We start from the raw sequence: 15,000 nt of genomic DNA on the forward strand, positions 1-15,000 counted from the left end.
TCTCTTCCTCTCTCCGCCTATCACTCTCCTCTCGCTGTCTCTCTTCCTCTCTCCGCCTATCACTCTCCTCTCCCTGTCTCTCTTCCTCTCTCCGCCTATCACTCTCCTCTCCCTGTCTCTCTTCCTCTCTCCGCCTATCACTCTCCTCTCCCTGTCTCTCTTCCTCTCTCCGCCTATCACTCTCCTCTCGCTGTCTCTCTTCCTCTGTCGCTCTCTTCTTTTCTGTCTTTCTCTTTCACTTCCATCTGTCTCTCCCCCCTCCATCTCTCTCTTTCTTCCTGCCTTTGTCACTCTGTCCCGTTCTCTCTCTTTCTCTGCCTACCCTCCCTCGTTATATACATGAATACGTTGAACCTGCAACATGCACGAGTTGTAGTGAACACTCGCACTATCTGTCTGCTAGTCAGCCAGCTGCAGACTGGGCCTAGGTAGTACATGGCACACACACACACACACACACACACACACACACACACACACACACACACACACACACACACACACACACACACACACACACACACACACACACACACACACACACACACACACACACACACACACACACACACACACACACACACCAGTGTGCACACGCTCACAGACGTAGACACTCATCCACACACACACAAATCCACCGTGACGCGTCCACTCCTCAGTGCCTGTCCTTGTGTCTCCTAGTATATTACTGAACTCACCAGTAGCTTGGCCATACAGAGTACCAGACATCTTCAACCTTTTCTTAGTTAGTTTACATAGTGTACATATTCATTGACTTATTCCCTCCCTCACAAACACACAACGCAAGAAATTGCCCCCCCCCCCCCCACAGACTCCCACCACTCCATATAAACCCTCACTCCTTGCATGTCACTGTGCCGTCTCAAGTAACTCCCTATGTCCCATGCGGTGTCACTACTTTTGGCCAAAGGTAGCGCACTACATGGGCAATAGAGCGCCATTTGAGACACAGTTTATGTCTCTATTATAACCCCCCCCCCCCCCCCCCCACACACACACACACACAGTCCTGTATATAATGTCCCTGTTATAGTGTAACACTCTCACTCTGCACAAGAAGAATATAGGCCAAATCTGAAATCACACCCTATTCTCTATAAAGTGCACTACTTTATGGCAAGAGCACTATGCAGGGAATAGGGTGCCGTTTTGGACACAGGATTACTAATAGTCAGGGTAACACTAAAGGTAACTCTACACAAGCCCCCCCCCCCCCCCCCCCAGTGAATCATCAGGGGTGGGCCTTATCATGTAGCCCAGCCTTCTGATAGGCGCATGCGTTTGACGGACGGGCTGTGGCGTTCCTCCTGACTGGACATCGGGCGCAGCAGGAAGTTGTCATTTCCGCGGTGATCCTCGCGGTCGCTGCCGTCGTATGAGCTCCCACAGCTGGACAGGCTGTCGCCAGGAGACCGCCCTGCCTCGACTGGGCCTTGGTTTGTTAGGTAGCCCTGGGACACGGCCCCCATCCCTCCGCTGACAAATCCGATGCCTCGATCTCTGGGCGGGGAGGCGGGCTCTGACTTGATGTGAAGGTTCTGATGGACATTCTGGAGGTTGAGGTTGGAGTTCTGACAAAGGTTGCTGGTGGAGGAGAGGAACGGCAGTGGTTAGAAAGAGGGAGAGGAACTACCCAAAAGCACAAGCACACACAGAGGAAAAGACACACAAAGACACACACTCACCCCATGTGTCCTAATGCTGAGTGCTGCATGTTCTGTAGCTGTTGTTGCTGCCAGCCTGTTACTGATCCCAGGTGAACTGATCCAGAGCCGTTCCCTCCGAAGCCTGACAGAGAGCTCAGGTCACCCAGAGAGTACTCTACACAGGGGGAATGGAGAGGAAGGTTGCAAACCTTGTGGGTCCTTCCTAAATCCTTCCTAGTGTACATGTCCTTCCTATTCCTAATGCGGTGCAGTGATTTTGAGAGGAGGAAGAAGAGGAGGAAGAGAGAAGAAGAGGATTGCATACCTGTGCCATAGGAGGTGGAGAGGGCAGAGGGGTACCCTCCCATACCCTGCCCGGGCAGAGTAGGTGTTGCTATGGAGACCACAGGGGTAGCCAAAGACTGGGCAGACTGGGAGTGGTTTATTCTCTGGTTCTGGAGGAAAACAACAAACAAACATTAACACACTGATGTGGATCTCCATTTCCTTCTCCACATACAAACAGATATTCAGTGGATCTCCATTTCCTTCTCCACATACAAACAGATATTCACTTTCTACATGTTGTCCATTAGTGTGTTGTCACACCACTCACCAGCATCATGTCAAAATCCTCGCACTGGCAGCGTTGAAAAGCAATACAACTCATATTAGTGTTTGAGTGTACGGTGTGGGCTAGAGTGTGAGGAGCAGGTAAGTGTTTTGACATCTGTCTGGTGGGGGGGGGGGGACGGACGAAAGAGAGATAGAGAGAGAGAGATGGAGAAAGAGAGAGAGAGATGGAGAAAGAGAGAGAGAGAGATGGAGAAAGAGAGAGAGAGAGATGGAGAAAGAGAGAGAGAGATGGAGAAAGAGAGAGAGAGATGGAGAAAAGAGAGAGAGAGATGGAGAAAGAGAGAGAGAGATGGAGAAAGAGAGAGAGAGAGATGGAGAAAGAGAGAGAGAGATGGAGAAAGAGAGAGAGAGATGGAGAAAGAGAGAGAGATGGAGAAAGAGGAGATCACTCACGACGGAGGGCATGTTGTTTTTGTTGCCAGGGGGCAGCAGCGTGCGGAGGTCTGGCTTGCGGTTACCACTCAGGGTCATGGAGGTCATCAGGGGCGGAGTCTTGGCCTGCATGCCTTTGGCCACACATCCCGGAGACAGCAGCCCCGGAGAGTGACGGTGGTTACCATAGCTACCATTACCTAGGAGACGGACAGAGGAGAATAGTGTCCGTTTTTCTTGTTTTACCCAAGTTGCATAAACCATCACACTGTGAAAAATGTGGGTGCATCGCGATAGTTAACTCACCAGTGTTAGAGACGGCGTTCGACAGCTCCGAGACCATCATCCCTCCTGCGTTTCCAGCGCTGGGGGTTCGGTGTGTGTGTTGGGGTCCAGGCGACATGCTGTTCCTCTGCAGCCCGGGGTGTGTGTGCGAGAGGGGCGGCAGATTGTGGTTTCCTAAGGAACCCCCCGCCCCAGGTTGAGAGTAGAGTAGTCCGCTGTTATTTTGGCCCTGGATGGAGCCAATCATGTCGTAGTTAGAGGGGGGGAGAGCCTGCTGGACAGAGACAAAGAGGTGACAGGGTTAGCAAGGCAAATGGAGAAGTGGTAGGAGTGGACACACACACACACACACAATTCCAGTTAGCACTTACACAGAGTCTCTGTCTGCTGATCATGAGGTCGATGTCGTCGTTGATCTTGCGGTATTTATCCTCTGACTCGGGGCTCTGACCAGCAGAGTCGTCTGCCTCGATGTCGGGACTGTCAAAGCCATTTAGACCCTTCTTTCGCAGAGTCTGAGAGAGAGAGAGAGGGAGAGCGAGACAGAGAGAGACAGAGAGAGAGAGAGAGAGACAGAGAGAGAGAGAGAGAGAGAGAGACAGAGAGAGAGAGAGAGACAGAGAGAGACAGAGAGAGACAGAGAGAGAGAGAGAGAGACAGAGAGAGAGAGACAGAGAGAGAGAGACAGAGAGAGAGAGGGAGAGCGAGACAGAGAGAGAGAGAGACAGAGAGAGAGAGAGAGAGAGAGAGAGAGAGAGAGAGAGAGAGAGAGAGAGAGAGAGAGAGAGAGAGAGAGAGAGAGACAGAGAGAGACAGAGAGAGAGAGAGAGTACAAATGTTAATGATACTCTGCAAATGGCTTGAGAGTCTATTAATGCCACTGTTACAAAAAGAGAGTCAGTGATTAAACCACAACAGCTACTCTAGAGCTCTGAAGTGTTGCAGTCCCCTTGACTGCCACCAAGAGGCGCTATAACACATGCTAGATAAATAGTCTCATTGAACTACAGTGTGATCGGAGAAGAGAGGGAGAGTAGACAAAGTGAGAGGAAAAAAGTACAGGAAACAGAGGGAGAGGGGCTGAAAGAGGAGGGGTGGTAGACAGTGATTTGGAGAGATGAGAGGAGAAAATGGGGTGGGGGGGGGGGTAATGGAAAGAGCAGGCCTCTCTTATCACTGCTGATAATGTTCATGGAGCTGGGATGCTTTTTCCCAGTGTGTGTGTGTGTGTGTGCGTGCAGTTTGTCTCAACTTTGTCGTATCTCAGCACGTTACGGCCTAACACTGGCCTATCACTAGACCAAAAAAGCTATCACACACATAACACACATTTTGTGGCAGGCCCAACACCGTATTGCCCAGTCATGCCCACCTGTCACTGGCCAACACGGGGAGGGGGAGTGACTGAGCCCGGCTTCAGCCAACCACAGCTCTGTGCCCGAGGGATGGCCGTAGATGGCTATTTTTTGCCTCTATGGCAGCCAGAGCACCCCTCGACCCCAGTCCCCACCCCCCCCACACTCCCCGTCCCTCTCACCCCCACTGTCCCTTCTCTCTGTCTCTCTCATGCCCATTCCCTGCCCCCACCCCTCACTTCCCTTCTGTTACTCAATCCCCCATACCTCTCTCGCCTCCCCACCCTACAATCACACACTATGCCCTGATGAAATAACACATCAGCCAGACAACATGACAGTGAACGTGAAAAGAGAAGAAAGTGAAGAACTCCTCCTCTGTATTTCAGAACGCATGACGCGCCATACTACAGGGCTCAGGGCTCGACACAGGGCTCAGGGCTCGACACAGGGCTCGACACAGGGCTCAGGGCTCGACACAGGGCTCAGGGCTCGACACAGGGCTCAGGGCTCGACACAGGGCTCAGGGCTCGACACAGGGCTCAGGGCTCGACACAGGGCTCAGGGCTCGACACAGGGCTCAGGGCTCGACACAGGGCTCAGGGCTCGACACAGGGCTCAGGGCTCGACACAGGGCTCAGGGCTCGACACAGGGCTCAGGGCTCGACACAGGGCTCGACACAGGGCTCAGGGCTCGACACAGGGCTCAGGGCTCGACACACAGGGCTCGACACAGGGGGCTCGACACAGGGCTCGACACAGGGCTCAGGGCTCGACACAGGGCTCAGGGCTCGACACAGGGCTCAGGGCTCGACACAGGGCTCGACACAGGGCTCAGGGCTCGACACAGGGCTCAGGGCTCGACACAGGGCTCAGGGCTCGACACAGGGCTCAGGGCTCGACACAGGGCTCAGGGCTCGACACAGGGCTCAGGGCTCGACACAGGGCTCAGGGCTCGACACAGGGCTCAGGGCTCGACACAGGGCTCAGGGCTCGACACAGGGCTCAGGGCTCGACACAGGGCTCAGGGCTCGACACAGGGCTCAGGGCTCGACACAGGGCTCGACACAGGGCTCAGGGCTCGACACAGGGCTCAGGGCTCGACACAGGGCTCAGGGCTCGACACAGGGCTCAGGGCTCGACACAGGGCTCAGGGCTCGACACAGGGCTCAGGGCTCGACACAGGGCTCAGGGCTCGACACAGGGCTCAGGGCTCGACACAGGGCTCAGGGCTCGACACAGGGCTCAGGGCTCGACACAGGGCTCAGGGCTCGACACAGGGCTCAGGGCTCGACACAGGGCTCAGGGCTCGACACAGGGCTCAGGGCTCGACACAGGGCTCAGGGCTCGACACAGGGCTCAGGGCTCGACACAGGGCTCGACACAGGGCTCAGGGCTCGACACAGGGCTCAGGGCTCGACACAGGGCTCAGGGCTCGACACAGGGCTCAGGGCTCGACACAGGGCTCAGGGCTCGACACAGGGCTCAGGGCTCGACACAGGGCTCAGGGCTCGACACAGGGCTCAGGGCTCGACACAGGGCTCAGGGCTCGACACAGGGCTCAGGGCTCGACACAGGGCTCAGGGCTCGACACAGGGCTCAGACACAGGGCTCAGGGCTCGACACAGGGCTCAGGGCTCGACACAGGGCTCAGGGCTCGACACAGGGCTCAGGTGCTCGACACAGGGCTCAGGGCTCGACACAGGGCTCAGGGCTCGACACAGGGCTCAGGGCTCGACACAGGGCTCAGGGCTCGACACAGGGCTCAGGGCTCGACACAGGGCTCAGGGCTCGACACAGGGCTCAGGGCTCGACACAGGGCTCAGGGCTCGACACAGGGCTCGACACAGCCCTGGCACACACAGGCCCGTCATGTGTAACCTTGAGAGCAGCGTGTGTTGTCGTGGTGAGAGAGGTGCGTATTTGTGTTCCGTGTGCGTGTCTGCGCGTGTATGTGCGTGTGGGAAGAGGTGAATGCGGTAGGTGGTTGAGTGCACAGCTGACTATAGGTGCTCAGGGGGGGGGGGGGGGGGGGGACAGCTGAGAGAGAAGAGAAGGAGGGAGAGAAAAGAGAAGTAGAGAGGAGAGAGAGGAGAGAAAACAGAGCGAACAGAGAGAGAGAAAACAGAGCGAAAGAGAGAGAAAGAGAGAGAGAGAGAGAGAGAGAGAGAGAGAGAGAGAGAGAGAGAGAGAGAGAGAGAGAGAGAGAGAGAGAGATCGCTGAACACCATACCTCCATTCCAACCCACCCTAAACTCATTCCCTGTCAAACTAAAAGGAGAAATCAGTATTTTCTCTGGTAGGCACAACCTACCTGGCATTGCTAACGAAAAAAACAACCTCAAGTCAAAAACCATTACAGCACCTCAATCTCTCCCTCTGTTTTCCCCGTCTACTCCCTGTTGTTCTTTCTCCCCTATGGGTGGTCTGGTCTCCCAACCACTTCCATATCAATTATGGCATGTGCCATAATTACAAGGGCACAGAGTGCAAGGCAGCTCTTCGTGTGCCAGGGAACATGATGTGCAACTCTCACAACATCTCACCTCTCCTAACCCAACAGGAGGACATTTCGACCGCACTCGCACACACATGCAGTCACACTCAACACACTCAACACTCAACACACTCAACACTCAACACTCAACACACTCAACACTCAACACACTCAACACTCAACACGAAGATTTGAACCCACTTAAAGGTCCAATGCAGCTGGGTTTAAAAAAGAAAATCTCAATATAAAATCATTTCTGGGTAACAATGAAGTAACTTCCTCTGATTACTTGATGTTAAAATGGTCAAAAAAGCAAAGACCAATTTATAGGGAAAGAATTTTGCTATGACTGCCTGGGAGTGGTCTGGGGAGGGGGAAACTGAAGACGAACTGTTCGTGGCAGAGGTCAGGACCTCTCCTCCTTATTGTTCTATCAACATCACAATATGGAGCAGAGCGGTTCCATTTACCTGCTGCGCGCCGTTTTTCAAGGGATTGTTCAATAAATGCGAACTATTTGTTTGTGATATCATCACCTCTCAAAGGCCATAGTCAGAACTACACATTTCCCATCATTCCATGATAAAAACGTTGCTCGATCATCAGAGTTATACAGCAAGTAACTGATCGTGTCATTTCAGACACGCGAGGGCGGCCTGATGACATCTCTCACTACTGGCTAGCTGATGATTTATTTTACCAGGTACGGTGACTTAGAACACATACTTATTTACAGAAACAACCTGGGGAATAGTTACAGGGGAGAGGAGCGGGGATGAATGAGACAATTATAAACTGGGGATGATTAGGTGACCGGAGGGCCAGATTGGTAATTTAGCCAGGACACCGGGGTTAACACCCCTACTCTTACGATAAGTGCCAAGGGATCTTTAGTGACCACAGAGAGTCAGGACACCCGTTTAACGTCCCATCCGAAAGACGGCACCCTACACAGGGCAATGTCCCCAATCCCTGCCCTGGGGCATTGGGATATTTATTTATTTTTAGACCTGAGGAAAGAGTGCCTCCTACTGGCCCTCCAACACCACTTCTAGCAGCATCTGGTCTCCCATCTAGGGAGCGACTATGACCAACCCTGCTTAGCTTCAGGAGCAAGCCAGCAGCATCTGGTCTCCCATCTAGGGAGCGACTATGACCAACCCTGCTTAGCTTCAGGAGCAAGCCAGCAGTGGTATGCAGGGTGGTATGCTGCTGACCGTAGCGGTGATGACAGGAGTCTGACCGGCAACTTTACCAGGGCGAGGACTTGCCGATATCAAGCGCTTTCCAAAAGCCTCATCTCTGACGAAGCTAAATGACACACGTTGTTTGCTTAGCTAGCTAGCTAGTTATATGTCAAAGTGATAGGCTACCCTCACATGTCTGAAATGACATGATCAATCGATGTGCACTGATCATGTAAAGAATGCAGTGAATGGTTGTATAACTCCGATGGTAGAGTTAAAGGTGGAATAATCGGAAACGCGCAGTTCTGAATAGGATGTTTAATGAAGAGGTGATGATGTTAAAACCAAATACTTATAGCTTTTATTTTGAAAACAGCGCTTATTTGTCAATGGTTTTAGCCGAGCTGGTGGTCTCCTTGGCCCTCAGCAGCCCAATCAAACGCTCGGCACCGTATTGTGGAGTTTCATTGATAAACGACCTGCCCGTCACCGGACCACAACTCCATCCCACCAAAACAGGCTGACGTTGTCTTTTCAAAACAGCTCTTACAATAAAAGAGCATCATGGTCCTTTTCACAGGATTATTCCAACTTCACAGTGTGGAGATCAATATAAGACGCGGGGAAATTCGAGGTTTTCACCTTCATTGTAAAGCCCTAGTTATTTTGTTGCTTTGACAAAGTTATTCATGAAGATGATCCTTTATTTCACAGTGATTCATTTGCGTCTGTCCCCTCAGTTTAAGGTCAACTCTTTTACGTGAACTGAAGTCTCGTATTAATATGGTGAAACGATTCATAAAAAATAAAAGAAATCTAAAGAAACATTGAACATCTAATAACTAGTCAAATCCTAATGTTAAAAGCAGGTGAGCTGGTTTGACTCTTTTTTTGTAATTTTCTGTTGTTTTGTGTTGGAAAACACTTCAACCCTCTTACTCATAGATAGACAGGCAAAAAAATCTTTGACAATTTTTTATTCAATTGCACCTCCCTGTCAATTGCACACAACAAACACAATTTAAGATGAAGTGGTCAACCCTGTTATGGTCAACCCTGTTATGGTCAACCCTGTTATGGTCAACCATGTTATGGTCAACCCTGTTATGGTCAACCCTGTTACGGTCAACCCTGTTACAGTCAACCCTGTTACTTTATTTGGCACATAATAGGTACTTACTGTAGTTATTATAATTTTTTATATAAACTCTTGAGCTGGGAAAATGTGTTTTTTTATGAAGTTGGACATGTGCTATTTATGACAGAATGTTAAAATGAGATGAAATCTAAAGTTTTTTTGACCAAGTTACACGACCCCTCTATTTCTCCTCATGACTGCCAGCCCGCCAAGACACACACACACACATACAACACACACACGCATACGCACATCCCAGAGAGGCTATTCTTAGCAGCAGCGGGCTATTTTTAGCCTGCTGCTGGTTTCCAGGCATTTAACAGGAAGGAATTGACTACACAAAGAGAGCTGGAGTAACCACTGGGACTGTGTGTGTGTTTTGTGTGTTCTTTTTGACGAGCCTCACTGAGAGCTTCAGCTGTTTTCAATCTGCGACACACACACACCACAGAATGGAGCGAAATAGAGTTAGTAGAAAAGGGGGTGAGGAATGCAGAAGTTCTCCGTTATTTATAGCCATTATCCTGGTCCACGAGCAACAAATCCAACACACACACACACACACACACACACACACACACACACACACACACACACACACACACACACACACACACACACACACACACACACACACACACACACACACACACACACACACACACACACACACACACACACACACACACACACACACACACACACACACACACACACACACACACACCTCCCCCTCATTATTGGGGAAAGAAACTCGGACAAAGGAGACTCTATTCTGCTCCATTCCTGTCAGACAGATAGTTCTACGGCTCACAAGGTTTCACAGCTAGGTCATGAGTTTTTTCACCAATACAAAGCACAGGAGCTGTGTGAGACGCTGAGAAATGTACCCGTATGTTGTTATAGTATATTGAAAGTCACTACCAATTTATGGACAGGACACACTCCAGTAAAAAGACTGAGTAGGGGTCATTTCTGCTTCGCTTTGGTCTTCTCTGTCTCGAGATTGTCGCGCTCTGCGTCTGTGGTTGTGAGCCGTGTGGACAGCAGCACATTTGCAGGTGAAAACATTTAAGAGCTTCGACAACAGACACAGACACAGACACAGACACACACACACACACACACACAACTCAAAGCACAGGAATGCACTGGCATGCATGTGCATGAAGTCACAGTGGCTCTATCAACTCTGTGGTAAGAGAGCTGGAGGGGAAACCAGTTAGAATGAACTAACCAAACACACTGGCTGAGGGAGAGGGAGGGACTGAAAAGGTCAGGGAAGAGGGAGGGACGGGGACTGAAAAGCTCAAGGAAGAGGGGGGGGGGGGATCGAGAGGCTGATAGGTAGACGGAACACAAACAATCTGGAAGGGAATAAATTGGCATAGAGGGTAAGGGAGAAAGGAGGAGAAGGGGCCCGAGGGAGCGATAGAGAGGCTTGAAAGTGAGAGAGGAGAGAGAGAAGGAAAGGGAACTGGGACAGAAAGAGGAGGGAAATATCCATCCTCATTTATTTGTCCCCCAGGAGACTACAGACTAGAGGTGACCAGGTCAGCCAGGAAGAGAGGGAGGGGGAGGGGGAGGAAAGAGAGGAGGGATGGGGAGAAGAGATGAAGGGAGAGGAGAGTTGACGCTTGGTGAGAGGGATTAGAAGGAGCATATTGAGATTACAGTAATTGAGTGTGATGGGATTATGGTAGATTACAGTAGATGAGCAGTAAATGATATGCCTCTCCTGTCGGGGCTGGCAGACTAACCATGAGGTGGCCTCGTGGAGGACAGGTGAAGAGGGAGACCTGACCCACCTTCACACCACGTTACAACATCAGGCAAAACACCACGTTATACAACACTGACACGTCGACACATAACCTCCCAGATCGGGCTCAAATGTGAAACTCTGGAATATTTGAGCTGTTCTTGCTTGATTTAGTTTGCCCAGTGTACAATGGAACACATGGGATAGTCCCAAAACTGAGCTGCATATCCCCCCCCCAGCTTTCTGCAGTGCTAGAAGTCCCCATTCCCACACATTTAACATCCCCACCCCCATCCCCACCCCCTTCTGCACTCTACCAAAACTCTACCAAGCTCGGTTTTCCCACTACTCCCAATGGGAGGCTCGTGGCCTGTGTGGGAACGCACATCTTTCACTGATCTCTCTGTTCTCTCTCTCTCCTTCTCCCCGTCTTTAACAGGATCCTATATAAGACCACACCAACTCTCCTCCAAGCCGGCGCAGATTCCTGCCAACGTTCCAGAGCCGGAATCCAACACACCTGTCCCGTGAACTCTGATCCCTAAAACCTCCCTGACCTCTGTCACATGGACCATGGTCCGCTGGGTGGCCCTGAAGAGGGTTGAATGTGGATGTTGGACGTGTGTGTGTGTGTGTGAGGGGACACCTTGTTCCTTAACATCGTTAAGTAACTCCAGGCTGGCCGACTCAGACCTGCACACGTTAGCCTCCCTGAGCCGTGGGCCATGAGCCCAACACACACACACACACACACCCACCCACCCACACACACACACACACACACACACACCCACACACACACACACACACACACACACACACACACACACACACACACACACACACACACACACACACACACACACACACACACACACACACACACACACACACACACACACACACACACACACACACACACACACACACACACACACACACACACGGGCCTGAGTACCAAATGTCACAAAATACCATCAGACTAGCTGAATTCCACTGTTAATTCAACAAACTGAACATGTACTTATAATCAGATATCTCATCTGCTATTAGACCTGGGAAACCATGTTCGTGAATCAGTCTGCAAATAAACTGTGTGGGACCCACCTCCACGATGTCAGAGTTGGTCCTGCTCTCGTGAGGCTCGTTGTACTCGGTGTACTTGAGCAGCACCTTGTCCATGTCGGTGCTGGCGTACTGGAACAGCTTGTTGGTGCTGTTGAAGATGATGAGGGCGATCTCACAGTCACACAGCACGCTCAGCTCGTACGCCTTCTTCATCAGGCCAAACTTCCTCTTGGTGAACGTCACCTGGAGATGGAGAACGAGCGGGAGAAGGGAAAGATGGATAGAAAGGTAGGGAGGGGGAGGGGGGAGAAATAGAAAGGTAGGGAGGGGGAAGGGGGAGAGATAGAAAGGGGGAGAGGTAGAGATAGATAGAAAGGTAGAGAGATAGAAAGGTAGGGAGGGGAGGGGGGAGAGATAGATAGAAAGGTAGAGAGATAGATAGAAAGGTAGAGGGAGAGAGGGAGAGATAGATAGAAAGGGAGAGATAGATAGAAAGGTAGAGGGAGAGAGGGAGAGATAGATATAAAGGGAGAGATTGATGGAAAGGGAGACAGGGGGAGATAGATAGATAGAAAGGGAGAGAGAGAGGGAGAGATTGATAGAAAGGTATAGGGAGAGAGGGAGAGATTGATAGAAAGGGAGAGGGAGAGATAGAAAGGAAAAGGGAGAGATAGAAAGGGAGAGGGAGAGACAGAAAGGGAGAGGGAGAGACAGAAAGGGAGAGGGAGAGACAGAAAGGGAGAGGGAGAGACAGAAAGGGAGAGGGAGAGACAGAAAGGGAGAGGGAGAGATGGAAAGGGAGAGGAAGAGACAGAAAGGAAAAGGGAGAGACAGAAAGGAAAAGGGAGAGACAGAAAGGAAAAGGGAGAGACAGAAAGGAAAAGGGAGAGGGAGAGACAGAAAGGAAAAGGGAGAGGGAGAGACAGAAAGGAAAAGGGAGAGGGAGAAAGGAAAAGGGAGAGACAGAAAGGAAAAGGGAGAGGAAGAGACAGAAAGGAAAAGGGAGAGGGAGAGACAGAAAGGAAAAGGGAGAGGAAGAGACAGAAAGGAAAAGGGAGAGGAAGAGACAGAAAGGAAAAGGGAGAGGGAGAGACAGAAAAGAAAAGGGAGAGACAGAAAGGGAGAGGAAGAGACAGAAAGGAAAAGGGAGAGGAAGAAACAGAAAGGAAAAGGGAGAGGAAGAGACAGAAAGGAAAAGGGAGAGGGAGAGACAGAAAGGAAAAGGGAGAGACAGAAAGGAAAAGGGAGAGACAGAAAGGAAAATGGAGAGACAGAAAGGGAGAGGAAGAGACAGAAAGGAAAAGGGAGAGGAAGAAACAGAAAGGAAAAGGGAGAGACAGAAAAGAAAAGGGAGAGACAGAAAGGGAGAGGAAGAGACAGAAAGGAAAAGGGAGAGGAAGAAACAGAAAGGAAAAGGGAGAGGAAGAGACAGAAAGGAAAAGGGAGAGGGAGAGACAGAAAGGAAAAGGGAGAGACAGAAAGGAAAATGGAGAGACAGAAAGGAAAAGGGAGAGGAAGAGACAGAAAGGAAAAGGGAGAGGAAGAGACAGAAAGGAAAAGGGAGAGGAAGAGACAGAAAGGAAAAGGGAGAGGGAGAGACAGAAAGGAAAAGGGAGAGGAAGAGACAGAAAGGAAAAGGGAGAGGAAGAGACAGAAAGGAAAAGGGAGAGGGAGAGACAGAAAGGAAAAGGGAGAGGGAGAGACAGAAAGGAAAAGGGAGAGATGGAAAGGAAAAGAGAGAGGGAGAGACAGAAAGGAAAAGGGAGAGATGGAAAGGAAAAGGGAGAGGAAGAGACAGAAAGGAAAAGGGAGAGGAAGAGACAGAAAGGAAAAGGGAGAGGAAGAGACAGAAAGGAAATGGAGAGGGAGAGACAGAAAGGAAAAGGGAGAGGGAGAGACAGAAAAGAAAAGGGAGAGACAGAAAGGAAAAGGGAGAGGGAGAGACAGAAAGGAAAAGGGAGAGGAAGAGACAGAAAGGAAAAGGGAGAGGAAGAGACAGAAAGGAAAAGGGAGAGGAAGAGACAGAAAGGAAAAGGGAGAGGAAGAGACAGAAAGGAAAAGGGAGAGGGAGAGACAGAAAGCAAAAGGGAGAGGGAGAGACAGAAAGGAAAAGGGAGAGATGGAAAGGAAAAGGGAGAGGAAGAGACAGAAAGGAAAAGGGAGAGGAAGAGACAGAAAGGAAAAGGGAGAGGGAGAGACAGAAAGCAAAAGGGAGAGGGAGAGACAGAAAGGAAAAGGGAGAGATGGAAAGGAAAAGGGAGAGGAAGAGACAGAAAGGAAAAGGGAGAGGAAGAGACAGAAAGGAAAAGGGAGAGGAAGAGACAGAAATGAAAAGGGAGAGGAAGAGACAGAAAGGAAAGGGGAGAGGAAGAGACAGAAAGGAAAAGGGAGAGGAAGAGAGAAAGGAAAAGGGAGAGGGAGAGACAGAAAGGAAAAGGGAGAGGAAGAGATAGAAAGGAAAAGGGAGAGGAAGAGACAGAAAGGAAAAGGGAGAGGAAGAGACAGAAAGGAAAAGGGAGAGGAAGAGACAGAAAGGAAAAGGGAGAGGAAGAGACAGAAAGGAAAAGGGAGAGGAAGAGACAGAAAGGAAAAGGGAGAGGAAGAGACAGAAAGGAAAAGGGAGAGGAAGAGACAGAAAGGAAAAGGGAGAGGGAGAGACAGAAAGGAAAAGGGAGAGGAAGAGATAGAAAGGAAAAGGGAGAGGAAGAGACAGAAAGGAAAAGGGAGAGGAAGAGACAGAAAGGAAAAGGGAGAGGCAGAGACAGAAAGGAAAAGGGAGAGGAAGAGACAGAAAGGAAAAGGGAGAGACAGAAAGGAAAAGGGAGAGACAGAAAGGAAAAGGGAGAGGAAGAGACAGAAAGGAAAAGGGAGAGACAGAAAGGAAAAGGGAGAGGGAGAGACAGAAAGGAAAAGGGAGAGGGAGAGACAGAAAGGAAAAGGGAGAGGAAGAGACAGAAAGGAAAAGGGAGAGGAAGAGACAGAAAGGAAAAGGGAGAGGAAGAGACAGAAAGGAAAAGGAGAGGAAGAGACAGA

The 15,000-nt window shown here is 50.5% G+C and overlaps 1 protein-coding gene across 5 annotated transcripts in view; it reads right to left on the minus strand.

Annotated features, from left to right (window-relative positions):
• Positions 1-829: 829 nt before the first annotated feature.
• Positions 830-15,000, minus strand: part of mef2ca (myocyte enhancer factor 2ca) — a 34,631-nt gene continuing 20,460 nt past the window's right edge. The window contains exons 4-10 of one of the 5 annotated variants that reach the window (XM_046317362.1): positions 12,007-12,210; positions 3,332-3,475; positions 2,982-3,234; positions 2,697-2,875; positions 1,993-2,122; positions 1,707-1,809; positions 830-1,605 (exon numbers count right to left, since the gene is read on the minus strand). In XM_046317362.1, coding sequence (XP_046173318.1) covers positions 1,269-1,605; positions 1,707-1,809; positions 1,993-2,122; positions 2,697-2,875; positions 2,982-3,234; positions 3,332-3,475; positions 12,007-12,210 — 1,350 coding nt within the window. In that variant the 3' untranslated portion in view covers positions 830-1,268. Of the gene's footprint in view, positions 1,606-1,702; positions 1,843-1,992; positions 2,123-2,696; positions 2,876-2,981; positions 3,235-3,331; positions 3,476-12,006; positions 12,211-15,000 lie in introns of those variants that run through there. The other 4 variants (XM_046317360.1, XM_046317359.1, XM_046317361.1 and 1 more) reach the window with 4 other exon arrangements.

Source organism: Oncorhynchus gorbuscha, linkage group LG20, assembly GCF_021184085.1.
Source record: "Oncorhynchus gorbuscha isolate QuinsamMale2020 ecotype Even-year linkage group LG20, OgorEven_v1.0, whole genome shotgun sequence".
Taxonomy (NCBI): Eukaryota; Metazoa; Chordata; class Actinopteri; order Salmoniformes; family Salmonidae; genus Oncorhynchus; species Oncorhynchus gorbuscha.